At 33.1% G+C, this 27,573-nt stretch overlaps 3 protein-coding genes, 1 long non-coding RNA gene and 1 pseudogene across 6 annotated transcripts in view; 3 read left to right on the forward strand and 2 right to left on the reverse strand.

Annotated features, from left to right (window-relative positions):
- Positions 1-8,200: 8,200 nt before the first annotated feature.
- The window catches only part of LOC7485814 (glucan endo-1,3-beta-glucosidase, basic vacuolar isoform-like), a 32,432-nt gene continuing 13,059 nt past the window's right edge, over positions 8,201-27,573 (forward strand). Inside the window, 1 exon segment of the mRNA XM_052456750.1 lies at positions 8,201-8,367. Coding sequence (XP_052312710.1) covers positions 8,271-8,367 — 97 coding nt within the window. The 5' untranslated portion in view covers positions 8,201-8,270.
- LOC127905901 (uncharacterized) overlaps positions 9,646-27,573 on the reverse strand; it is a 30,579-nt gene continuing 12,651 nt past the window's right edge. The window contains exon 2 of the long non-coding RNA XR_008060428.1: positions 9,646-10,029. This is a non-coding gene — a long non-coding RNA (uncharacterized LOC127905901). The remainder of the gene's footprint in view (positions 10,030-27,573) is intronic.
- Positions 14,813-15,718, forward strand: LOC7485810 (basic leucine zipper 1). Its single transcript, XM_002314899.4, has one exon. The coding sequence runs from the start codon at positions 15,163-15,165 to the stop codon at positions 15,592-15,594; it is 432 nt and encodes a 143-aa protein (XP_002314935.1). The 5' UTR covers positions 14,813-15,162; the 3' UTR covers positions 15,595-15,718.
- On the reverse strand, positions 20,267-24,278 carry LOC7485811 (flavin mononucleotide hydrolase 1, chloroplatic). Of its 3 annotated transcripts, none has more exons than XR_002984054.2 (8): positions 23,999-24,278; positions 23,825-23,900; positions 23,478-23,529; positions 22,510-22,624; positions 22,359-22,429; positions 21,806-21,893; positions 20,964-21,047; positions 20,267-20,696 (listed from the first exon to the last, which is right to left on the reverse strand). XR_002984054.2 is itself a non-coding variant. In XM_024609780.2 (8 exons), the coding sequence occupies exons 1-7, from the start codon at positions 24,232-24,234 to the stop codon at positions 21,026-21,028; spliced, it is 660 nt and encodes a 219-aa protein (XP_024465548.2). In that variant the 5' UTR covers positions 24,235-24,278; the 3' UTR covers positions 20,267-20,696; positions 20,981-21,025. The 3 variants fall into 3 exon arrangements, 2 of the variants coding, with proteins under 2 accessions (XP_024465548.2, XP_002316029.1); XM_024609780.2 differs by having other exon boundaries at positions 20,981-21,047; XM_002315993.4 differs by lacking the exon at positions 20,964-21,047 and having other exon boundaries at positions 20,416-20,696.
- Positions 24,648-26,201, forward strand: LOC7476937 (nicotianamine synthase-like; annotated as a pseudogene).

The raw sequence follows: 27,573 nt of genomic DNA on the forward strand, positions 1-27,573 counted from the left end.
TGGGGATATCTCGATCTCGTGTTTAAGTTCGTAAGTTTGACAGGTTAACTCGGATTAAATCAAATTGTTTTTTATTTTTTTCCATAACATCATCTCAATCTCATGACCTGAATCACGGTTTTCGTTGATTTACTCGATTTTTAATGTTTGTTTAATCTGGTCGTTCAATATTGGATTGATTAAGGATTGAACCTTGTAATTTGTTTTGATTTGTTTTATTCAAGGTTATTCCAGTCTTATGACTTTGGTAACGAGTTTGACAAGTTAACTTGCTTTTTTGTAATTTTATAATTATTTTTTAAAATCATATAATTTAATACTAGATTGATTAAGAATTAAACTTCATAATTTATTTTGATTTGCTTCATGACGGGGTTATCATGGTCTTATAACCCATGTTTATATATTTGACATGTTAATCCAGGTTAACCCAAGTGAATCTAGTATGTTGTCATTTTAGAATTTTTTAAAAAATTATTTTAATTTTTTTAGTCAAACTACGTTTTTATCGGTCATCCAAATTATTTTTGGATTTTTAATTGAACTTGATCATATCAAGTCAATCATTATATGATTTTTTTCACTGAAAAATAATATTAACAATACCTAAATATTTTTTTATATTAAAAAAATAACCCAACCTATGGCCCAGCGCAGATAATTCATCTGGTTGGTTACCATGCTAAAAGAATTGGGCTGGGAATCTGGGATCATTGTTCACGTGAGAAGTGAACCGACTCAATTATTTTCTTTTATTGTTCTTTATTTTTTTTAATTCGATTCTTAAATTATTATTTTTCAAATCTAACCCCTCGAACTTTTTTCTTTCATATTGTTTTGAGATACAAGAGAGAAACTTGTTGAAATAAACAAGGAAGAGAAAAAAAATTGCTAGTTGGTCACATCCGACAATAAAAAATAACTACTCTGCTAAAAGAATTGAACTAGAATCATTGTTCACATGACCAATGAACCAATCCAATTCTTTCTTCCTTTTATTCTTTATTTTTTTCCAAATAATTCATTCAAACTCCTTTTCTTGTCAATTTAATCCTTTTAACATTTTTCTCTCAATGAAATCTTTTTGTTGCCTAATTATGTGAGATTAATTTTTAAATTATAAAAGATAAAATTAACTACTGCATAAAAAGAAATAGTTGGAATCATTGTTCATGATATGAAATACAAGATTAAACGAGAGCGGGCCGCAATGCAAGGCAGGGGGACATGTGGCCATTCTCGAGTCAGTAAAAAAGTGTTTTTTTGCCCCCCCTTATTTTCATTTCTTATCCAGTACTATCCCTTTCACTTTTGAAATTCTAGTTTAGTCATAAAGTATATTTTGTTTATTTTTCAATCCCTGGATCATGGGAGATAATAGCAAAACTCGCTAAAAATCAGTGAGAGATAGATAAAGTTATCGATTAGACACGTCCCAACAATAAAAAATATTAATTTTGATGCTAATAAATTCCAATCAATAAAAAGATGTCAATTAATGTGCTTCTAAACTTTCATCCTGCCATAAAAAAAGTAGAATGAAAGTGAAAAAATATTTTTTTCCGGTGTTTTGATATTTATTTATGGGTGTTTTTAGTTAAAATATTGGTTTATTGATATGATAATGATATTTATTAGGTGTTTAATTATGAAAAGTTGACTTATAGATTAAAAAAATACATCCAACTTTTCTAACCATCTCTCGTAGGGTAAAAAACCAGGCAAGTTTCTAGATGTCATGCTACTTGTCGCAATGAAACAACTCCTTTTTTTATCTTTAAACTTCTTTTCAATTTAATTATTTTATTACCCATTTTCATGAGATCAAATTTTAGATAGCAGTTAAAAAATAAAAAATAAATGCGATATGATTGTAATGTAAAGTACATGGTCATTCCCAAAGTCAGTAAAAGAATCTTTTGTTTCATGTTAGTATAGTTTTTATGATTGCGATTTGAAAAAAAATGTTTATAAAAAACACTTTTAATTGAGATTAGTTTTATATTTATATATGTTTGGTTAAAACTGTGATTGAAATTGAGGTTGAACAAAAAATAATTTAACGTGTTTGGTGATGTATATTAATATTGATGGTTTTTAACTTAAATATTGTAGATTTAATTACTGTTATTATATCATGAAATAAATAATACTTTATATAAAAAAATTATTGTTCCATTAAATTATCTACAATTCCATCACGTACGAAATTCATCCTACAATGACTATAATTTCCATGGTTTTTTGAGCGTACAATAAAATCAGGTAAAATATAATAAGGAACAAAATTAGAATTACGATCAAATTCTGCAAATGCTACATCATCATGCGATCTTCTTCTAATTTATGTAATGTCATTGTTAAACACTAATTTTTTAAATAAAACACAATTAAAAAAATTAGATTTTTTTACCGTTCATATTAACAGTGCAAATGAATAAATTCACCGCATTGTTCACGTGAACAGTGCAAGTGAATAAATTCATTGCACTGTTCACGTGTTCACTTGCATGTAGAGTGAATTAATTCACTGAACACAAAAAATTGTGTTGGTTAAAGTGTTAAACGGTGTTTTTCAAACATGGGACCCACAAAAAATAGCATAGAAACGCATTTTCAAAAGAAGCAAGATGCAACTGTTTCGCCAGCATTGTTCACTTTTGTTAAGTGAACATTGCAGAGTGAATTAATTCACTTGTGTCTGGTTAAAGTGTTAACCAGTGTTTTTCAAACATCGAACCCACCTAAACATAGCATACAAACGCAATTTCAAGAGAAGCAAGATGCAGCTGTTTTGCTAGCACTGTTCACTGTGCACCTCAATTAATCTCATAGACCCTAAAGTTAACAACCATATAACCTTTTAGTGGTTTCAAGAGAATTCGAACTACTGATAATATGAAAGCAAACTTAAAATCTGAATAATTGAGATTTTTTTTTCTTATTACTATGAGTGCCAGCTCAACACCTCATTAATCGATATCTTGTGAAAAAGACTGGGTGGCAAGGTTTTCACACCAAAACTATATTAAAAATATCGACTCACCGGGGTGTGTGTGTCTATATATATATATATTAAAACAATAATGGTAGCAAACATAGCCTTACTTATGGGTTTTTTTTTTGAAAAATAAAAGGACCATGTTATATTAACTATTTTTACATTTTTTATAATTTCATTTTTTTCCATTTTTATTTAACTTGCTAAGTCTGATTATAAGCCGTTACAATTAAATTATACGCGTAGTTATTGTTTGGAGCTTAAAATGGATGATGTATGACAAGAAATTAAATGACATGGCATGTTCAGCTGTAAATTTTTAATGACAGTGAAGTCACCTTTTCGCTATCTAAGATGAAAAGAAGAAGAAGCAGAATATAAATGTGTTGCAATAAACAAACGTAAACAACTAAAAATAAAAGATAGATTGCTGTATATACTATTTAGCGTTGCTGGACCATATTTTTTATTTTTATTTATTCTAATTTTTTTTATATAATTTTTATCATTTTAATATCAACATAAATTTTAAAAAATAAAAATTATTATATATATATATATATATATATTTTTTTTAAATAAAAAATACATTAAAAATAATATTGATACTAACTTGGGCTTCCATCTTGTTCGAGCCAATGCCCACGGGGGCTGTGTCTGCATCTACATCTTGGGCTTTTAAATGCCTGAGCTCATTATTAGCATACTTGTGAGTGAAAATTTAGGTAATATTTGATACTAACTTAGGGTGATTTAAAGTATTTTTTATTTAAAAATATATTAAAATAATATTTTTATTATTATTTTAATTCTTTTGATTTCAGTATATTAAAACAATAAAACAATTAAAAAAAATTACAAATTTTTTCAAAAATAGTGCGCTCACTCAAATTAAAACAAATAAATGCTAGTAGGCCCGCTCTAAGAAAAAGAGGCGAAGATAACTTTTATGTTAATGCCTTGTATTTTAATACCTTATATATGAGAATAAGTAAAAAATGTTAAAGATTTTTTTTTATTATTGTTATGAATTATATTTACAATAAAACATGTTTATTTTTTAATATTTTTTTGACAAATGCATTTTTAGTCTCGTATTCATTTAAATAACATTGTCTTTTTTTTAATATCTTAATTCAAAACTTTACCATTCTCAACTTGTTCATTGAGCCAGAGCACGCTCTCGTATTCATTTAAATAACGTTATTCTTCTTCTTCTTTCTTGTTTCCCGAGGAAAAAAACTCGAAAGTAAGGTGAATTTTATACTGTATCCAAACTACATATTCATTTTCAAATTTGGTGAAAAAAATCCATCCGAATCAAGTGATTATAATAAAATACTTTCTTATTTAGTGTTATCAAATTGAATCCACTTAACAAATCAATTCCAAAACTGATTTCTCCTTTGATTTAACATTTGTACATGTGCTGAAATTAGTGATAGTTTTTCTAAATTTGTGGTAATTGTTATTTTTCAAGATATTTTTTATTTTAAAATATACTAAAATAATATTTTTTATTAAATTTTAATATCAAAATTTTTTAAAAACACACAAATTTTTAATTTATTTTAAAAACTCTTTTCAATCTATAAAATAAATAGGCATTAGCTATTATTGGTTAGGTGGCCCGCGCTACACCACGGACCAATTTTTTTGGCATAAAAAATATCAAAAAAACTAAGATTCAAGAGCATTAGACCTATATGCAAAGCTAGACCCAAGAGTCTTGGGTTTGACTGCAACGCCTAATCCAAGAGTAATATTTATAATATTAATTACAATATCAATAATGATATTTATAATAATAATAATAATAATAATAATAATAATAATAATTATAATTATAATACAAATAATAATATTAAACTTACATGACCCAAGTTTAAGTGGGTCTAGCTGCAACGTCAGGTCCAATCGCCTTGGGTGTGGCTGTAACACTAGATCTAAAAGCCTTGGATATGAGTTTGGCTACAAGTTCGTGTCATGAAAGTGTGATAACTAAATAAAAAAGATTAATATTAAAAAATAAAATAAAAATTAATTGAAAAGGAAAAAACAAAACAAAGCAATTTCCCAATGAATGGTGCTTTTGAGAGGAGGGGTATAATAAAATCCTCTCATGAGATCACGATAATCTAATGAAAAGTAAACAAAACAAAATAAATTATGAAGTTTAATTCTCAATTAAATCGATATTAAAAGATGAAATTGAAAGAAAAAAGCTAATTAAAAAAAAGAAAAAAAATATGAATCAACTGGGTTAACCCGTTAAACCTGGAATTCGTGTCATGAGAGTATGATAATTAAATAGAAAAAAAAATATTAACGAACTAAATTAAACAAAAAAAATTAATTAAAAGAAAAAAAAACTCATAACTAAAAGGTATTCGCCTTTTACTATGGACTTGCATAGTGCAATCCACAGTGAAAGGTTGACCTCTTTTAGTTATAGTTACGATATTAAAAAATAAAATTAAAAGAAAAAAACTAATGAAGAAAAAGAAAAAAATATGAATCAACTGGATTAACTCGTTAAATTCGGGATTATTGTCATAAAAGTGTAATAACTAAATAGAAAAAAAATTAATATTAACAAACTAAATTAAACAAAAAAAATTAATAAAAAAAAACAAAAGAAAAAAAACGAATAACTAAAACCATCTACTTTTCACTATATATTGCACCGTAAAAGGGTGATACCTTTTAATTTATAGTTAGTTAATTAAGACTATTATTTCGTTTAGTTTTTGGTGCCGGGTTTCCATCAAAATCAGTGCCCATAACTTTTTTTTTTTTTTTTTAAAAGGCCATCAGTACTCATAATGGGCAACGATGCTAAGGCCAGTGGGATGTCGAAATTATATTAAAAGCAACCCCTCTGTACATCACTAGTTGTATCTGGATGGATAGTCTTCCTGCTATCACTGTATTTTCTCTCTGTATTTTTTTTGCTCCGTGAACGTAATAGAGTAAATTAACATGAGCCCAGTCTGTGATATCTCATCTTGTTCCCCTAGAATTAGTGTATAAATGTTTTTTTTCTTGTTTTATGATGTCTACCTACTCCTTTTGATTTTTTAGGGACATGTATTCTAAATTTTCTGTCAAACTCATGTACTAATTTGAAATCGAAACTCGGGGTAGCATGAAGAAGGCTGTAACACCAAGGTATAAAAGTTTCGATCTTTTAACTATTTAGGAGGTGATCTAATTATAACAATTTGAGATTAACAAGTTTGTTTTCTCTGTGATTTTATGTTTGAGCCCTGTAGTTGCTAATATGATGATCACTTGAGGCTTACATGGTCGTTAACTTCAGGATTTGTGAGATTAGTTGAGGTGCGCACAAGTTAGTCCGAACATCCACGTTAATAATAATAATAATAATAAAAAAGTTTCGATCTTTTCCTTTTTCTAAACTTTCTTTATGTAAGATGACCGATCCAAATCATTTTGCTAATTAAATTATAAATCCTCGAATGAACTTTAAGTAAATGGCGTGGTCCTGAACGCTCCAACTAGAATTTTCCTATTCGTGTAAAACCAGTTTGCTCGACACATTCAATTGATCAAATCCGAAGCTACAGTAAAGCCGCCGGGACAAAGTTGTTGCTATAAAGTCAAGGCCATAGACTACAGGTAATCTACAATGATAAAAATATCAACTAGTAAATAGAAAATCATAAACAGGAAAGGAGCCGCCGGTGGCACATTAATGACAAGTAGCCAAGAACATGTATTATAATACCAACAAAGCCGCCAGGGATGATGACATCTATAGATGGCTAGAGGCTCCAATGGAATATGCTGCGTTTAAAAACTCGAACATTTAGCCTCATATTTAAAGAAAAAAAGAAAAGAAAAATAGGCGGTCTATAATATCTACAATTAAGGTCTGTTTGGTATTCCGTTATAAAAAAGTTGAGTGAATTTTGAAATTTTTTTTATTTAAAATTAATTTTTTTTATCATTTGATGTGTTGATATCAAAAATAATTTTTAAAAAATAAAAAATATATTATTTGAATGTAATTACCACACACTTAAACACCTATGAATAAAACAAGAAAGCAGTATCCGAACACTGTACAAATTACTTAATGCACGCGTGCTATATCCATTGAATCTGAAATCTGAATGGTTCGGCAGCTCTAGCTAGTTGAATTTCTATAATACGTGCCGAGGATGCGGCAAATTGCCAATTAAGAAACACGGGGCTTTGTTTGTGGACAGCTGCACCAAGTGTGATTAGTACATGGCTGCAGCGGATTTTACAAGAAGTGTTAGTTTTTCAAGGAAAAAAAAAAGGGGTGCAAGGAATTGACTAAACCAATATGGTCATGTGGGAGTTGGGGAGATTTCCATTCATTGGCCACGTTGAAGATATTGCGTTACTGACTGTGAGTGAGGGCCCTTGAGGTTTCCATCACGATTGCTTATCGAGTATATATATATATATATATATATATATATATATATATATATATATATATATATATAATAGTGGGATAAGCTAGCTTAAACAAAAAAAGATAAATTGTTTCGAAGTTCCTATTTTTTTTTTTAAGAATTAAATGTTCCTGCCTAAGCTTCTTAAACTACTTAATTATTTTCAGCAATTTTTCTAGTTTAATGAAAAATATAGCATGTAAAAAGGGCTGATATTTTATCCTAATGTGCTCAATTATTTATTTAGTCTCTCACATTATAAATCTGAGAGACTAAATATTTAATATATAATAGGTTTCAACACATAATTAAGATTGAAGTTTAATAACCGGAAAAAAATGATGTATCCTAATGTCAATTCAATAATTCCATACATTTAAACTTTTAGTATAAAGTAATCCAGATATTAATTAATTAAATCTTATCCTGTTTTTTTTCTTCTTGCCAACGCAAAAATCTAGTGATTTTGGTCTTCGATGTACAGCTAAATGCATGTCATTTAGTTTCCAATTTCCACACCTGGGCAAGAATTTCTACGCAACCAAACTTAAGAGATCAGAAAGAGACACTCAACAACATGGCTTAATTACAAAAAAGACGAAGACATTTCTGAAAGTTAACTAAGCATTATAAGAATGCGGAGAATACAGGCGCATGAACCTTTTCTTTTCTCCTTTTCAATAGATAATGGCAAATTGGACATTGACTACGGTTAAGGAGAACAAGATCACTCCCTATATAAAGAGCTGAAATGGTGGTAATGAGACGCATCGATCACACAGTATCCTCTAAAACAAATCACTCCATTCTAATTTTCCATGGCTAGCTTTTCTTCAAGAAGTAGGACTAGTTCCTTAACGGCTGCAATGCTCCTCCTCCTAGGAGTGCTCTTCATGGCAAACCTTGACATGACAGGTTTGTGCGTGCTTAATTATCTGTTTTTCAGTTGCTTAAGTTCGTTCATGTTAGGATGATTTAATTTACCGTTCACAATATCAAAGGACACGTACGTTAATTAACGGGGCTTGCACATCAAGTCCTACTGATGTACCTCGAGCCTTCAGTACTAGCATCGTGTTCCTAGCTAAGCCACGGGGCTGGTGGCAGGCATGCCATGAAACCCTAGCTAGCTAGCTGCTTTGCACTTTAAAGAGAGTGATTATTTTGCAAATTGCAATATGCAAACTCTATTTCCAGCATAACTTATTTGTGAACTTCGCGGCCGGACAGGCCACATGCAAACAAGATATATAGCTCTAGAGATCCTAATTATTAATAATCTGATATTTCAGGGGATTTTATACATGCTATATACAACTGTATTCTAAAATATCGTAAATTGTTTCACAACATTCTCATAAAAACAGTCCCTTTAGTTGTCTCCAAGTAGAAATTAATCCCACAACCTGTGATGTCGCACAAATATTAATTTAGAGGGTTAAAGGGGGTAAAAATATTTTTTTCTTGATGTTTCTGCTAAAAGAAATTAACTAGTTTTTAATTAGAGTTAGCTATACTAATTAATTAAGCAGGCTTCAAGCTGTTTGAAAAGGTACTCATCTCTGTGTAAGTCGAACTTCCTTATCTGAACGATCAATATTGCCATTTATTCTCTTAGTTAAAGTAAGAAAAAAAAGGTTGGGTGTTTTTATCTCCTCTTTTTAAAATTTCCAATATAAAGAAAGTCCTTTGTATTCTCCCCGCAAAAAGAGACTTTGTTTTTTCGTTCTGTACCATGTGCACCAACCAAATTAATTATCATAAGATACTTTTTATAAGCAGGAGCCCCACCCTCGCTCCAAAGGAAATCCCGATTTCTACACGCAAAAATCAAAAGATGGGCTCACGATTTTTTTTTCCGTAGTGAATATTTAACGGCTCATGGTTTTCTTGAAGTCCACCATTCATATAGTTCACTTTTTTCTCGTGCCAAATAGCATTTCCAATATGTTTGGCTCAGCAAAATTTTTGTGATTCAGGAGCTCAAGTAGGAATTTGCTATGGAATGATGGGCAACAACCTTCCTCCTGCCACAGAGGTTATAGCTCTCTACAAACAACACAATATCAAGCGGATGAGACTCTACGATCCAAATCAGGCAGCTCTGAATGCTCTCAGAGATTCAGGCATTGAAGTTATGCTAGGTGTCCCAAATTCAGATCTTCAAAGACTTTCCAACCCCTCCGATGCAAATTCATGGGTAAAAAATAATGTACTCAACTTCTGGCCAAGTGTCAAGTTCAGGTACATAGCTGTTGGCAATGAAATTAGTCCTGTCAATGGCGGCACATCCTGGATGGCCCCATTTGTTTTGCCTGCCTTGGTAAATGTATTTAATGCTGTAAGAGCAGCGGGCCTTCAGGACCAAATCAAGGTCTCAATTGCAGTTGACATGACCCTGATAGGAACTTCCTATCCTCCCTCAGCAGGTGCTTTCAGGGGTGATGTAATTTCATACTTGGCCCCAATTGTTGGACACCTATCATACGCAAAGACGCCTTTGTTTGCTAATATTTACACTTATTTTAGCTATTCTGGTAACCCGCGAGACATCTCCCTGCCCTATTCTTTGTTTACCTCACCATCAGTACTTGTATGGGACAGTGGTCGCGGTTATCAGAATCTTTTTGATGCAATGTTGGATTCCTTGTACTCTGCCCTCGAGAGACTTGGAGGAGGTAACACTTTGGATGTTGTTGTGTCCGAGAGTGGATGGCCGTCGGCAGGAGGATTCGGAACAACATCTGATAACGCAGGTACTTATCTCTCGAATTTGATTAGGCATGTGAAAGGAGGTACGCCGAAGAGGCCTGGCAAAGCTATAGAGACTTACATATTCGCCATGTTCGATGAAAATCAGAAGCAACCAGAGTTGGAGAAACACTTTGGTGCATTCTCCCCGAATAAACAACCTAAATATAATCTCAATTTCGGTGGACACAGAAACTGGGACATTTCTACGGAACAAAACGCGACAGTTTCCCTTAAGAGTGATATGTAAGATTCTCATTTCTCATGAGAGTCTAATTAAAAGTCCTTAAAGATTTCTGTGTGTACCTTAAGTTTTTTTTTTTTTTTTTTTTATTTTTAAGAGAGAGAATTTCACAGTGTAATAATTCTCATCTTAAATAAAAGAATGTCATGTTTGTTTTCCCTTAAGAGGGTAGCAAGTTTCATCAGGTAAAAAAAAATGGATACAGAGGCAAGGCCTTTCGAGTGTAGAATTTTCCCGTCATTGCCAAAATGATTTACAGTGATGAAGAAACAAAATAGTCTTGGTTTGAGATTTTACAAGGAGAGAGTTGATTAACTTCACTCTCTTATTTATCTCACTATAGGGGTGTTCAAAAACTATAATATCTGTAATAATTATATTATTCAAATCAATCCAACCGATTAAAGTTGATTAATATAAATATTAGTGGAAAAAATTAATAAATAAATATAATGATCACTTACGAATTGAAATGCTTAAAACCCTTCTAACTAGGCCCAACCTAGCTACTTTCGTAGACACCGTTTGGGAACATGGTTTGCACCACGTTTTTAAAAAATTTAATTTTTTTAATTAAAATTTAATATGTTTTGGATTGTTTTGATGTGCTGATGTTAAAAATAATTATTAAAAAATAAAAAAAATATTATTGACATGTATTTCAGCACGAAAAGTTATTTGAAAAGTAACTACAATCACACTTACGTTAACTCTAAACACACCACATCCACGTCAATCATTTTCTCTCCAGCCTCACTCTTTCCAGTTTCTTCATATCTTGTTCCACAGGTTAGTGGTTTTTTTTATTTCTTTTAACAGAATAGTTTTGATTTTGTGTTAATGAGTATTTTTTTCTTCTAATTGATCTACCTACGTACCCAGATTTCTTTGATAAATGCCTTGCATACTGTTGGTTTTGATTGCAACATATGCAACTAAAAAAGTATAAGCCATTAATTTTATTATAATGATGATTAACTACTCTGTTCCCGGCTAAGCCACGAAACTAGGTTTTGCTGGATACAAACTCTGAATCAATTTCCCCAATGCCACTGACTTGACCTTCGCCAATAAGCTTAAGCAATGCTTGAATGGTAATCTTTGCTTTAAAGGTGAAAGAGGGAGGGCTTCTGGTGTTTGTCATTATGCATGCTGGAGAGGTGAGTTGTATTTTACTTTTGAGAAGTTTGATTTTTTGCACTGTTGAGATTTTCTAGTCAGATTGGCAACTGTAGTTCTACGAGGGTTTTTGCTTGTTCTTCGTGCTAGAGATGAAATCAATACATGTATAACAGCTCGTAATTTACTTATGAAAGATCATACATGGTGACAACAATAAGAAGAATTGACTGCAACAAAAGTCAATCGAAGTTACAGAACACATCTAATATCATTGAAAATCTTCAATCCTCGAACTGTTCCTGATTGTGCAGATATTTCTTTGTATCCTACCTTTTCACCCCTTACTCCCTTATGATTCGTGTTTTAAATTAAAATATCAACAATTCTGGAAAAAAATAAAAAATAAAATGAAGTTCTATATCACGTGGAGCAACTGAGAATGCAACATGTGTTGTCTGTTCTACTGTGAACCAATTTTTTTCATTTAATTGAATTAGGTAATCACTTTCAGGTGTAAGCACCTAGCGTGTTCATTGTTTTGAAATAGAATATGGGCAAGATGGAAGGAAAGAAATGAGAGTCGAGAAGATAATGAACCAGATTTCAACACGTGCTGTCTATTTTATCTATTCAGATTTTATTGTCTAACGATAAAAAAAACTATATACTTAACCCGTGAATATCTCTAATATTCGTAAAAAAATTTAATCAAATCCAATATATCCAACTTATTTAAATCCAAAAACAATGCAACTATGATTTTTTGGAAAAATATGAGCTTAAAAAAAAAAAAATTAAGCAAAACCATAATAACCTCTTAAATCTTAGACATGAGCTAAATTAAAAATCTCAATTACCAACCAATTTAATATTAAATAATAGAATCGAAAAAAAAATATATCAATTTAAAAATTAGCTAAAAAATATTCAACAAAGAAAATTAAATAAAAAGACCCAAAATAACCCAAATTATTTTTAAGATTATTTAAAAAAGTTTTTAAAAAATAATGACACTCAATCTCCAATTTAATAAATGATGCATGATGAAACTTAAAAAACATGAGTTTAAGCAAATCCCAACAAACCTTCTAGATCTAGGTTGATTTTCAAAACTTGCAACTCGTTAAACTCTATATTCGGGTTCAATCAAAAAGCTCAATTATCAACCAATCTAATATTAAATTATAAAATTATATAAAAAAACAACAATTAAAAGAATAAAAATTAAATTTGATAGGAAATAAAACTTAAGGAGGATGAAATTAAAAAAAAACATTATCTCGTATAAAAAAATAACAATAAAGAGAGTGAGGACTAAATTTGAAAGATAAAAAAATAAATAAGGATGAAATTGAAAAGAAATTTATTTTTTTAAAATTATTCTTAATAAAATAAAATAAAAAAAATAAAGACTAAATCTAAAGTAAAAGATTGAAGGCTCGATGACCACATTTATCGCAGCATACTAGAGGGGCTAAAACAATTCCAATGTTGTTGTGGAAGGCAAATTAGGTCATTGAATGGCCCCGCATATGCCAATAATATTTTTAAATAATATTTAATATTTATTAAAATAAAAAAAATACCCTCAAAGCCACCTTAATAGTAACTAAAAAATCACATGAAATGATATAAAAGCCCCTGGAAGACGATTGACTAGATTTTGAATTTTAAAAGTAATTAAATTATTTTATTATGCAGTTTGTTTTGGTTTCAAGAGCAACAAAATAATTTTATCGTGCTAAAAAAAAAAACCCAATCTATCTCTATACAATTTGAAAATAACAATTATATTACAGTGAAAATACAATTTTAAATGAAATTTTGTCATTGTATTGTTATGTATCTTGGTGCCCAGTAATTACCCTTCTAAGTTTAGGTTTTTGTTAAAGATAATAGTTCATGTGAAGATTGAAGTACTTGTAGTTCGTCAGAATTGGCGTCTGGATCCGTTGCTTCTTTGATCAGATCCTACAACAACGGATCTGATTAAAGAAGCTAATTTTCTTTAATCCCTACGGGAAATTTTATTTTATTTTTGATTTTTTTTACAGGGTTTTATGGCCTGGGCCCAGGTGATATTCCTGACCCGGATACCATGCACTTTAGATATGGAAGTCAAATTAGCTTTTTGGGTCCTTGTAACCTCAAAGGGCCCTAAAGGCTTAAAGCGCTGGCTCACGTTTCAGTGGGTTTTAGCCATTAGTGTCGATCCAGAGTCTGAGACAATCCTTATCTTCAGCCATTTCCTTTATACTATAAACAGTACAGGACAGTGATACAATGAGAATTAGCCACGTAAATGATTTTTTAAAATTTGTTTTATTTAAAAATATATTAAAATAATATTTTTAAAACAATAAAAAATATTAATTTGAATCTCTCTTTAAAAAAATCCAAGATTTTGAAAAAATACGGTGATCGGGAGTACGTTGCCTAAAACTTACTAAGAGAATGGACATGTTGGTGATTTATCATTTCAAGTAATATTGAAATTAGAGTTACAAGCTGTGCAACAAAAACGACGCTGCTGTGTCATTTATGTAAGAAAAAGTATAGCATCAGCCGGTATATGATGACGTGCATGGCCGAACCACATTCCATGATAATAAAAGAAATCTCGGAGAAAAGTATTCTCACATTAATCTCTGAATTTACTTTCTAGAATCACCGGTTTGAATATTATAAACTTCAAAATTAATAAAAGTTTATATAATCATTAACTTTAGAGTTTTAAAAAATTAATCAAGATGTACCTATAATTAAAAAAAAAAACTCGGATCCAATGAAGTTATCAATTCAAAACATGGTGGTTTTATCTGATGCCAAAAAATAAAAAAAAAATAAAAAAAGGAAAAAAAAGCGTGAATCAAATGACTACACTTTTCCTTTCAAATTCCTGGCCTATTAATAGCTTGTCATTTGATTTTTTTATAGGTCCTATCCATATTCCCGGGATCCCTATATTGTCATTTGATCAAATACCTACCCCCATCGTTTTCCCAACTAGAATTTTTAGTCAACCAAAAAAAAAAATACAATTTTTAGTGGTCAATCTTATCCAGTAAGAACAGTACAGCTATGCAAGAATATCTCGAAGCTTTGTGTTATGAGTTATCAACAGCAAGATTTATTGAATATTTGCCATTAATACAACTGGAAATCGAATTGCAGCCACACGATTATTTTCTTCCCCAACTGGAAGTTTCCTTTCCTTTATAGTTTCTATACTCAAAATCCTATCTATAAATAACCCATGTCAGGATTTTCAAATCCTCCGCACCTTTCCTATTTCCTCTTCCATTAATTAACTCTTTCAGGATTTTCCTTCCCTTTCCTTTTTCTTATTCACAGGATTTTAGTCATGTTTTCAAAATCATAGACCTTTCTTGCATGATATGAACCATCTCAGACTGTTCTGTCGAATGAAAATTTCCCATTCAGTATCAGTTGTCCTTCTGTATTGGTTCTATGTCTTTTCTTGAACTTGTCTAATTTTCAGTCTCACACAACAACATTTACGTTTTCATTATTTAAGGCTAGCTAGCAACCGTAGTTATATATTATAATCAGTCCAGTGATCAATCAAGAAAATGCCACCATCCTTTGCAAAGGCAGGTTCGTCAGGCTCTGAAATTGACCCACCAAATGCTATGGTTGATGAGAAGAGAAGAAAAAGAATGATCTCAAATAGAGAATCTGCAAGGCGGTCGAGAATGAAGAGGCAAAAGTATATGGAAGATTTGGTTACTGAAAAATCTATCTTGGAGAGAAAGATATATGAAGACAATAAAAAATATGCTGCACTTTGGCAAAGGCATTTTGCTCTCGAATCAGACAACAAAGTTTTGACGGATGAAAAGTTGAAGCTGGCAGAATATTTGAAGAACTTGCAACAAGTTCTTGCAAGTTATAATGTCATTGAATCTGATCAGGATCTAGAAGTTTCAGACCGATTTTTGAACCCATGGCAAGTTCATGGTTCAGTGAAGTCCATCACAGCTTCTGGGATGTTCAAAGTTTAGTTGTTCTAGTTTTATTTCCATGATTTATTGTCTTGGGATTGAGCTTTTGATTTCTCTGGTTATGCTGTTCACATTTGTTTCGGTTTTGTATATTTGTAGAATAAAGTTTTTGTTTTCTTTGTTATTAAGTTCATTATTTTTTCTGGTACAAGAAATTTGAGTTTTGTTTTTTCACTAAAAAAAAATAGATAAAATAATTCATTACAAAAAAAAATATTTAAAAAAATAACACAAGAATTGTAGATAATATATATGACTTACGAGTCATATACGACTCTATTAAATTCATTCTAAAAAATATTAGATTTTATTAAATTCATTCTAAAAATAAGTTGACATAATTTATAATAAAAAGATAAGATGAAAAAAAAAGAAAAAAAAAAAAAATCTCTAGAGACAAATAAAAATTACAATAACGATAGCACTAGTATTGTTAGAAAGATATCGATGAGATGAATTTAAAAACACTAAAAAAGATTACTAATGATGATCAGAGTGAGCCAATTAAGATGTTCAAATGTGTCAAAGCTCATTTATTTTCAAATAGCTCGTGTAATACACTCCTGTCGCAATTGGTATCGTTGAGATCTTTCCAATAATATTGGTGATTTATTATCAGAGTTTTTCTCTTCTCTATTCTTTTTGTAATTTGTGAAGAGATATGAGAGAGAAAAAAATTAAAAAAAATTAAGTAGAACAAATGGCTAAGAGTATGTTTGAGATTGTGACCCAAATGAAGGTTGATTAAAGTCTATTTTTTTATTAAAATTATTATTTTTTTATTTTTTTAAATTATTTTAATATGCTGATATTATAAATATATATATATTTTAAAAATATTATTTTAATTCATTTTTAAATAAAAAACAATTAAAAAAACAACAAATTCAACACACAGTACCCTAGGTCTACAGCCAAACGATAAAGTCTAACTTCACGATAAGACCTTGTAAGGATAAGAACAAAATATTCCTAACAGTGATGCAAGATAAAAGGTCAAATAAACCTTCTTATGCCAGTCAGTCAGAGCCATAAATGGTGCACCTGCAGTCCTGCACCAACGAACTGCTTCCATATGAAGTAGTTTTAAGATAAGAACATATCCCCTTTCGTGTACACCAACGAAATTAGCATCAGCGTGTTAGGAAAAAAAGAACAACGAAATTACTTACCTTTGTCAGTGAACATATATATTATGCAGCTAGTATGATAAACAATAAACCATAAACGATAAACACACACAGTTATCACTCGTAGATTCACGGGAGTGGACAAGGACAATCAGCCTGTTCGTTTTAGGTAAGGTTCTTGAGACCAAGTCTCATGGTCCCCTCATTCAACGAGCTTATCATGTACAAATGATCAAAGAGGAATGGAAATTCAGTTTTCGTGTTGCACTGCTGCGCTTTGGCATCTATTTCAATGAATATTTAGTTTGTTTTTGCATATTTTCTAGAGTCTACGACGGGCATGAAGACGAAAGAAAGTATCTTGGACAATATTATAATTAATTTCGCAACCAATATTTCAAGTGATGAGTTTTCTGTAACAACCTTGTTTGGTACATGAGATTAGAATTTTACTTATACTTGTCCCGTACAGTCTAATCTTATCTCCTGATTTAATGCATCCTCGTGATCTTATCACGAGCATATCCATGCTGCCAAATTTACTTGTGACACCAGCCAAGCCAGATGCAATGTATGGAAATGTATTATTTCCTTGTCTAATTACAAGATTGCAGAAATAAAACCCCGTATTTTCGGACTTGACTTGAAGGTTGTACACAGATAATCTACTACAATACGACACCTGTGCTAATGAAGTTGACAGATTGTTCTAATGGCTGCTGCCAAGGACAGCACCACATTTGCGATCATTTTCTGTCCATGGCTTCACACTGATACGAGGAGCCAGGCATAATCCCTCTGTATTGGATTTTATATGAAGTCAAGATTTGGCCATCAACATCGATTGACACTCGCGCTCAAGATAGACAATCGAGTGCTTTGATGCATTTTTCTACATTTTTCTATTGGATTGGATGTTATCAAGAGGAATACGTTTCTCGCCTGATTGTTAATAGACATTATCTTTTCTTTTTCCTCTGATAATGTAAAGAAATGGTGTTTCCCGCTACTAGGCTAGAGGTTTTAGATCAATGTCGTGTTTATTGTTGGGGGTTGACCTCACATCCAAGGCCATTGAGTAAATTCAACCCAGTCCAGCAAACCAGACGGCATTTTAAAACGAAAAGATTTGGTCTGATGATATCCAGTTACTTGGCCCAGACAAGATTGGCTGCTGATCCGTTTGCAAAATCTAGTTTAATGTTTTAGTTAACTCGAACCCACTGTTCTAGTTAACTCTTCGGGCAGTCCAGGTTTTAAGACTAATGCTCCAAAGTCCAATCATGAGAACTAGGGATCAAGACACAATAGAAATGAACTTTAAGGGCTGAAGTGTAAATAACGGTATAAAATGATTAAAAATCATAAAAGTTTAAGAAACTACGATTTACAATAATATAATATTGAGCAGTACCCACGTGGACGTTCCTACCACATCATCTCTGATGAGCACCGTATGTCTTGATCTCCAATAATTCGAGACTGCATTTTCTTTTCTAAAAAAGATACAACCGACATCATCTTAATTTCACCATATGAAGCAGATAAACAGCATTAGCATGCTATTATTTAGGATGTTTTTGTGTTTTAAAAATATTTTTTTATTTTAAATTAATTTTTAATAATTTTAAATTATTTTAATGTGCCAAGATAAAAAAATAAAATTTAAAATATTATTTTAAAATATTTTAAAATAAAAAATACTTTAAAAAATACACTTACATCTACTAAAACCACCAGACTCACAACAACAATCTTATTTACCCTTACCCGTCAGGTTTTCAGGCTAACCAAATCATTTAGGGCCCCCCATGGCTCATGTTCCAAAATTCAATTTCAAGCTCAAGGACACGCAGAAATGTTACTTCAGCATTTTTGAGCTCTACGTCTAAAGCTTTCTCTAAGATATCGATTGGCAATTTCTTGGAGCGACCCACAATATTCACCAAAACTCTCACTGCCCCATCTTTTGCAAGCCTCCTGTAACTCAAACGGGGTTTCGTTGCCATCTTCCGGGCGGTGGAAAAAAACTCTCTCGGTATCCAGTTTCAATGGCCCAAAGGGCCGTAATGACCAATGAATAACTCAACTTCTGGTAAAATCAAACTCTCCAGAAATCTGTAATAGCAAACAAATAGATAAAAGTGTTTAAAATAGTACTTTTTTATGCTCAAGGGACATGTCTTTCCCTCTGCTAGCACTTAATCACCGTGGCCTAGCAACGACCGAATGTGGACGATCACTTACATTCTAACTTTGAATAGATTGGATGTCAAATGTCAATAATTAATTATATTTGGAATTTTAGTGAAACTTGTGTTTCATTAAAATACAAAAAGCATATATATACTGTTTTAGTAACACAATTGTGTGCCAACTCTGAGGAGTATAACTCAACTGGTTAGGTTTTAGATTTGCTCTCTAAAGATCACCAGTTCAAATCTCACAAACTTCAGGGCCACTAGCGGCTTACATGATCGTTAACTTCAGGACCCGTGAAATTAGTCGAGGTATGCGCAAGCTGGCCAGACACCCACGTTAATCAAAAAAAAAAAAAGAAAAAAAAAGTAACACAACTGTGCCTCCGGATAAAAAAAAAGAACAATACTTAATGGATACAAAAACCATTAACAATAATGAATCACTGTATAAGAGTTTCCAAGCATTACATTTGCAGATGTGAACCTGATATGACATGATACCTGCAATAATTCTGGTTCGACTAGTGGACAATAACATTAAAGAGAGGAACATTCCCCCTGGCTGCCTCTTGCTTGAGCCATGAAATCTCATCACTCAGAGGAGCTACTCCACTCAATAAGACTTCCATATCATTGCCATCATCTGAATTCTTGGAAGCCTTAAGTAATACACTTGCAGTAAAAGGAACAAGCTCTCTAACAATTTTGTCCCTGCAATTTTTATGTCCAGTTAAGACACCAGCGTTCAGGCATGGGTAAAAGGAGAAGAAATCTGAAATTGTTCATCCATACACTCTGCTTAAAAGGTGTTATGAGATGTGGTAATAAAAAAAGGGGAACCACCACCAACAAGCACTCTATACAATAAGGTTTATTCGGTGCATTAGAGTTTGACAAAGACTCCCATACCTTTTGTTCTGTCCAATACTAAATTTATGTCCTCTCCTCTCCTATGCAGTACATTTGCTTGCTTAACACTTTAAAACATAGTATTATTACAGACACCAAGTGCTCGTGGAGCAAAAGTGCTTGACTAGGTTTTTTCTTAGAAACACACGGCCAGCCACAGCCACAGCCACGTTCCCAATTGTGTCAGGAATATCATCTCATCAAATTTTAGCTTTTCTTGGTTTCATATGAATCCCATAAAATGAGAATGGTAAATATAGAATCACAGATAAAATTTTACCGTACAAGTACTGGACAGCCAGCCGTTGACCTGCACATACGCTCTCATAAGATGATTTGATTTTGGTTCCTAGATATCTTGTGTTCCGGCAGGATCACATATTACTTTTATTCTTGTCATTTTTTCCAGAATAACTACTTGACCATTCAAAATTTTATGACTAAAATTGAATCCATTTCTCTCTTCCTTTTCATTTTTTTTTTCTATCCGGGAGAAGAAATTCTCAACTCTTCAAACATTCTCAATTTCCAGCAACAAAATATCACAGAAAATAAAATTAAAAAAAGTAAATGAAAAGGAATTGAAGAAAATTTTAACTTTATGAGAGGACCAAGAAATCAAGATGTGAGAAAATAATTTTTTTTAGAAAAGTAAATGAAAAAAAATTGAAGAAAATTTTAACTTCACGAGGGGACCAAGAAATCAAGATGTGTTTTCTTCTTTAAGCTCCAACTGATGGTTTAGCCGTCATCTGTTGATATATCAATCCCCATCTTAGACAAATCTTGACGCAGCAAATTTGCATTCTTGAATTGCAGGCCATTAATGCCAATTTCAATTGCAGCTTTTACATTTCTCAACCTGGAGTCAGTAAGGTGTTACAGATCAACAAAAGATCTTCAAACTAGCATGCACTGCATAGAATGTGCACAAATGCATGTGAGAGTGTATCTGTGCTTGCGCATAGTGGTGCTGGAAACACATTCTAAACCAACCATGCAAAATGTGTATCATAAGTCCAGCGTTGCTCATTCAATATGCAGCGTTATAAGAGATTATAAACAGAATAGCAATTTCTGTCTATGCTGACTATATAATCCAACTCCTATAACAGAAAAAGTTATTTACCAGCAACAGAAGGATACTAGCCTTCACAGGAATTAGCCATGGGGTACGTCATTTGGTAATTTTCACATTTCTTGGTGACTTCTCCTGGAATGTCAGAATAAATTAAAAAGATATTTCCATTGTGGACATTTTCCTAAAGAAATTAGCAATTCGCAAAACAATGGCCGCTATCTCTCTCTGAACCTCTCCCACCCTTCTTAGGTATAAACCCACAACCTGATCCTCGAGGCCTTTGTAACCTAGATTTCAGATAAGTGTGCTAACATGAGCCACTCTCCATGCAGAGTAATTATGATGAACCACTGGGTTTAGATTGTCAAATATTATTGCACATGGAATTTTCTGTGACAATAACCCTTGGTGGTTAGATTAGAACTTATGCTAGCAATGCAACTGTTGATTGAAGATCACCCAGCCTAGATCCACTTGCAAATAAACAAACCAAAAAGCCACGGAGGGTGGACCAAATTCTTAGGGGGGGTGGGGATGGCAAATTTGAATTATGATGAGGATCTAGGAATGTTAAGAAACAATTTGAAAATTCTGGGGGCGCCTAGTAATAATTTCTGGGGGAGATGAAAACATGTCTAACATTAAGGGACTAAAATTGATTTTTGAATTTTTTTTGGGGGAGGCATGGCCCCGCAACCCAAGCTGATGTGCCGCCCCTGAAACCAAACCAATTTTCTCTGATTTAGATTAAAAAGAAATTGCCACCCCATTCTAAACATCAAGAACCAATAATTCATGCCACAGGAAAACTTACTAGACGTGAAAACATGATTCATCATAACTGATTAACTCATAATAAAATTTGAGTATTGCGAGAGAAAGAGAACAACCTGTCATCAATAAAAATGCAGCTTGTTGGATCAACTTTAAGATGTCTTATGACTTCCAGATAGAAATCAGGATCAGGCTTCCTCTTTCCTGAAACGCCAAGCTAACATGATCATTCTCCCAAAAAGTAATTGAAGAGCCAAACTAAAAACTCCACTAGACTCCCCCCCCCTCACTTGTGCACACACACCTACCCCCAACCAAAAGCAAATAAGTACATTTTTCCACAAAATGCAAACTGAACAGAAAACTAATAACTCCGATATAGTCTCTTGGAGGGGGTAGCCAATGACCAAGAAAAGGCAGCCAGTAGGCTTTCCCAAAGTACTAAAAAATGATATTGATAGGTCATAATCCACAAGGTCAAAGAACTCTTAAGTAACTATCATCAATCAATAACCTCTATGTAAGTCCAAAAAAACCACTGATGTACCAAAGACATGTTATGGTGGAAATTCAAGTCGTTGCCACTCTCTCCCAACAACCTTCACTATTGGTACACAGGCAGACATGCTTCTATAACAAGCATAGGCAAAATCAAAGTGAAGGACATACCAATCATACAAGAACAAAATGTCCAAGATAAATATGTTGAGATATTTAGCTTCTCTTCAATCAGTCTGTACCTACGGAAAAAAAATTCAAAAGAAAGCAAGGAGCCATTTCACCAAATAAGCAGCAAGATGGAAAATCCATTTCATCTTACCAGATAGGATAATTTGTAAAAGCATGCATCTCATAGTTATTTTCTTTTAAATTGCAAAGCAGCTCTTCAATACCATCTATATAGGAATATCCTCTCCTCATACAGTTTTTGAGGCCTGCAAAGACAAATAAGCAAAATTAGTACCTCTACAGGCATGGATGAAAAGCATGGGCAATAAATGAAGAAGTTATAAAAAGATTAATTTCTCATTTCCATCATGAAAAATATCAAACTACAACTTGAGTTGATGATTCCACATTCAAGAACTTGAACTGATTTTGCATTCTACATAGAATGTTTTAGGTTGAATAACTTCCTAGAAATTTATGGCATGGGCATGAGAATCAACCAAAGAAACCGAGGCATTTAAATTCCAAACAGGACGTGCATACTGGACAAGTTCAAAATGTTTTACCAGAAATAACATATTTGATTATCTAAATGTACAAGGAAAATCAAATATAAGATTGCATATATTTACATTTTAGGACAGTTCTGCTCAGATATCTAACCTCAACAGCACCATCAACAATGATAAGGCTTACTCACAGCGTTTTCTGTGAAAGGCTATAAAAGAACATCGTACAAGCTTTGGTTTTATTACTCATGGAAGAGTGAATTCAGCTAAGCACCAAGTTATTTCAAACTATATTCAGGCTGCACAAAAGTTTGCAAGCATGTCAAAGTATAGGCAGCACAATCCCATAATCCATGTCAGCATTCAATCATGCATCATGCACAAAAATGATGTAGAAAGAGGTTGCCACAAGTACAGTGCAATAAGAAGACCTGAACAGCTCAAACAATAGGTTGGATGTCTAATACTCAGTCCCCAAGGTAAGATTGATAAAAAGAGAGAGCATTATTTATAAATCTCATAGAACCAAACACAATTAATTAAAAGGAAAAAAACAATAATCAACCAAAAGAAAAAAGTTCAGATCTTCAAAATTGAAGTTCTCACTGACCTTCTAAATCAAAAGATCTTTTGTCTTTGAAGAATTTTCTTGCCAACTCCATCTGAAAGAATCCATCATAACATTTTAACTCAAAGATTAACATGAATAAATACCAACAGAATTCTACATTTTAAAAAGTCAACAGAGATTTGCGTTGAAGATTTCTCCCTTAAATTCATCAAATAAAATCATAGCATATCTATCACAGACAACACAAATTCAAAAAAAAAAAAAAGTGATGAGCGAAACAATCTATAAAATCTTGTTCTCAGTACTGAACTCTTAAATTGATATCGTCGTCTTATACTAATAAAAGACAGGTGGATTTTGTGAATGCCGGCCCGTTGCAAGTGTACCTCATCAACCCTCCCCTCTTCAAATTCAATCCAAGCAGTTGGGTGCTTGGATTCTATCAATTCCTCGAAAGACATTCTGGGGATAAAAATAAAAGCAAATCATATTGAGCCAAGAGCAATAGAAATCGAAAAAGAAAAAAAGGAAAAAAGAAAAAAAAAGGGCAGAATCAGGACCCGAAGAAAGGAGCAACGTCATGGTAAAATGGGTCGCGAACAATGGTGTCCATGATGTCAAAAAGGAGTATAGGAAGCTTTCTGTTATTAACGTTCTGCTCCGTCCTGATGGGGAAGGAAGAAACGATTGGCATCATCTTCTTCTTCCTGTAGTTGAGGTTGTTATTTCTTGTTGATTTTGGTAGGACTTTTTTCAGAGGGACATGCACTGCTCTCACTGTCAGGGCCACTGCCATTTACTGGTTCCTCGAATCTAAAATCAAGGTGGTGTTGGTGGGAGGATATTATCGTAGACAATAAAGGTTATATTAGATTTTATAATGCTACTTGTATTGGGCTTGATAACTCGTATCATCGGGCCCATTCTCGTTTAATTGTATCATGGGCTTTCTTCTAGTCTTGTAATTGGGCCTTCATGATCCATGTTTTCATACGTTCTGGCAGAAGCAACATCAAATGGGAAGCAGACAACTTAAATTTTCACCATTAAGGGTAATAAGATCTGATCTGATACCCATTAAAATACAATTACATAAAAACCACAGTGGTAATGACAACATCATGTGGACACAATATACTCACAGTTCAGAATCTATTTCGCGAGGCTTTTGTACTGAAGTGCCTCGTGACTGGGATACATGGATTCATTCATTTAGACTTTCCATACCAGCTTCCAGTGGCAATAACCTGTTGCCTGTTGCTGTAATATTCTGCCTCCAATATTCACCCAAAGTAACACTAGGTTTGATTTGAGATCACTCCTCGCATGTTTAGAGCATGAGCTAATATTGATGTAAAAGCACTAGCTTTACTGTGCATGCCTAGTTTAATGGTTGATTGTGGCCATCTGTAGCTCCCTTCATCTAAGAGGAAAGATCTTATTGTGAATCCGTTTTCCCTAGACGTGCCAGGCTATGAATGGCCATTACTATAATGGAGATGCACAGCCTGGTGAGAGGCACTTGTTTCAATCTTACATATTTAAGGCCCCCCCTTGGAGGTTTGAAGAGCACTGTCTCTTGGCTTTACCAGGGTTGTAGCTAGCTTTTGTTCAAAAACTCTCCCCTCAAGTGTTCTCATGGGTTGCCAGGAAGAGCTGTTGATAGAAAAGGTTTGTGAGATCTACGACAAACTTTCGAGGTTAGAAAACCTCAATCCTTCCAAGCAAGTTAATTCTCTCTTCACCCAACTTGTACACACGTGTATGAGTCAATGCCACATTGAAATTACCAAATTGAATGAAAGAGTTCAAGCTATTAGGTGTAAGTTAATTAAGCTTTGTGGGAAAGCTGAGGGCCTCTTAGAAATCCATTTCGCTACCCTCATAGGATCTCATGACAAACCACTTAACCATATCAAGATCTTCCCTTACTATTCCAATTACCTTAAGCTCAGCCAAGTAGAGTTTTCCATGCTTAACAAAATTTGCAGTCGAGTTCCTAAACATATTGCCTTTGTGGGTTCTGGTCCTCTTCCCCTCACCTCGATCATCCTGGCTACTAATCATTTGAGGACTACTTGCTTTCATAACTTTGACATCGACCCTTCAGCAAATGCCAAAGCCATCCAGCTGGTTTCATCAGATTCAGAATTGTCAAAACGAATGTTCTTCCACACTGCAGATATTATGAATGTGTCGAGCAGCTTAAAACAATATGAAGTTGTTTTCCTGGCAGCTCTAGTAGGCATGGACAGGGAAGAAAAAGTTCGGGTCATTAAACACTTGGCCGACCACATAGCTCCTGGAACTTTACTGTTAATGAGGTCGGCAAATGGTGCTCGAGCCTTCCTATATCCTGTCATTGATCCTTGTGATCTTCAGGGCTTTGAAATTCTATCAGTCTTTCATCCTTCGGACGATGTCATCAATTCAGTTATTATTGCACGTAAACATTCTCAAGGGTGATTCATTCATTGAGTCAAGGGCCTGGTTCTACCTAACTGTTTAGCAAATGTTTTGACGTCTACACCTACAAATGCCTTCAACCATGGAAACATGATTGAAAAATTGACTGCTGATTAGTACAGTCCAGCATGTTGCCTTTAATCACTTCCCTGAATCCTTTGTGTATCCCCCTTCCATCCAAGCTCCATCTCTTAGCTGATCACTCACATGAAAATTGCATCGTGTCCATGATCTTTACTTAATGTAAGGTATTTATGGTTCTATTTTGATACTTGCTTAATAAATGTATTTTCTTCATTACAGTGGGCAAAGTCCTGATGGTTATGAACCGGTCATGCATGCATCAAGGTAGCTCTCACAATGGGAAAGAAAGCTTATAGAAGATGAGTTAACAATTATTTTGTTTTGAGAGCACGTGAATAGAATAGTTAATCAGCATTCTGTGCCTATCAAACATTAACAAGTTGAATCTGTAAAAATTAGATGTGGAGTTCCCACCACAATTGCACTGATCCCATGCATACCTCAGTCATTCAAGATTTTTTTTCGGGATAAATCAGTAGAGGTTGAATCAAAAGATGAACAAAAAGTTCCTGGAAAGAATACAATACAGCAAGTGAATAGCACTTGCAGAGGACACTGCTTAAAGCACAGGCTACTCATAACTTCAACCAAAATAATACTTGATATGGCTCTCACTGATTAAATCAAATTTACAGCGTGCAGCCAAAGAACAGTAGCAGCTAGCTCTGATGTAACTCGCATAACCAAAGAACAGTCATACTATGACCGGCACTAATTAAGTCAGTTCCAATAGCAGATTAGAATGCACAAGGTTTAGCTATAACAACACCAAGCTTTTATAATCGAAAAACAGTAGCTGCAGCAAATAATTCATACTATTCTATCAACTACTTAGCAATACTCAAGAGGAAACATCCAAAATAGAAATGATAGAATAGGCTAGAATGCTATTAGCACATCAGATGAAAACAAAAGGAGAACCATACGCTAATGCATCATTATTTGCAATTAGTTGCTGAGGTTAGCTTTTGGCAAGAACCACTGAGACAGTTGGAAAAGATAGAGCAGGTAGCCGGAATGGTGTTGCAGACACAAATGAAATTTATAAATGCACATCCAATCAGATGAGTGTGATGGTTAAATAGCCAGTATTCTGCGTCATAGCATGACAGATTAGTCTGTAAGAAGAGTAAACAATGAAAGCACCATAAACAAATCTTGTGTTTTAAAGTGCTCATGACTCGGTAATTAAGTGCCTCGTGACCGCGAGATAAGAATTCATTGCTTTTGGCTTTCATCCATGTACCATTAGCAATAACATATTGTCTTCTGCTGTGATTTTCTGCTCCCAATGTTAGCCCAACATTTAATTTGAACATAGAAGAGTATTTATAAATATTTGCTCTGGCTCCTTGTACCTCAGTGCATGTGCCACTATTGACATAAAATAAATTAGCTTTATAGTGCCTTGGAAAATTAATGGTTCGAGATCGTTTGCACCCTTCATCTTAAACAAAGATCTAATTGTGATCCTGTTTTTCTCTTAGCATGCCAAATTATGAATGGCCATTACCACAAAGGAGATACTACAACTTAAAGACAAGCATGTCTCTCTCAATCTTTCTTATATTAAGCCTCCTTTGGA

This window comes from Populus trichocarpa, chromosome 10 (genome assembly GCF_000002775.5).
Source record: "Populus trichocarpa isolate Nisqually-1 chromosome 10, P.trichocarpa_v4.1, whole genome shotgun sequence".
Lineage (NCBI taxonomy): Eukaryota > Viridiplantae > Streptophyta > Magnoliopsida > Malpighiales > Salicaceae > Populus > Populus trichocarpa.

Coding starts and splice junctions, on each gene's coding strand:
- LOC7485810 (XM_002314899.4), top strand. CDS start 15,163: ATGCCACCATCCTTTGCAAAGGCAGGTTCGTCAGGCTCTGAAATTGAC.
- LOC7485811 (XM_002315993.4), bottom strand. CDS start 24,234: ATGGCAGTGGCCCTGACAGTGAGAGCAGTGCATGTCCCTCTGAAAAAA. Junction 23,901..23,998: donor GACGTTGCTCCTTTCTTCGG/GTCCTGATTCTG, acceptor TTTTATCCCCAG/AATGTCTTTCGAGGAATTGA. Junction 22,430..22,509: donor TTTACAAATTATCCTATCTG/GTAAGATGAAAT, acceptor TTTTTTCCGTAG/GTACAGACTGATTGAAGAGA.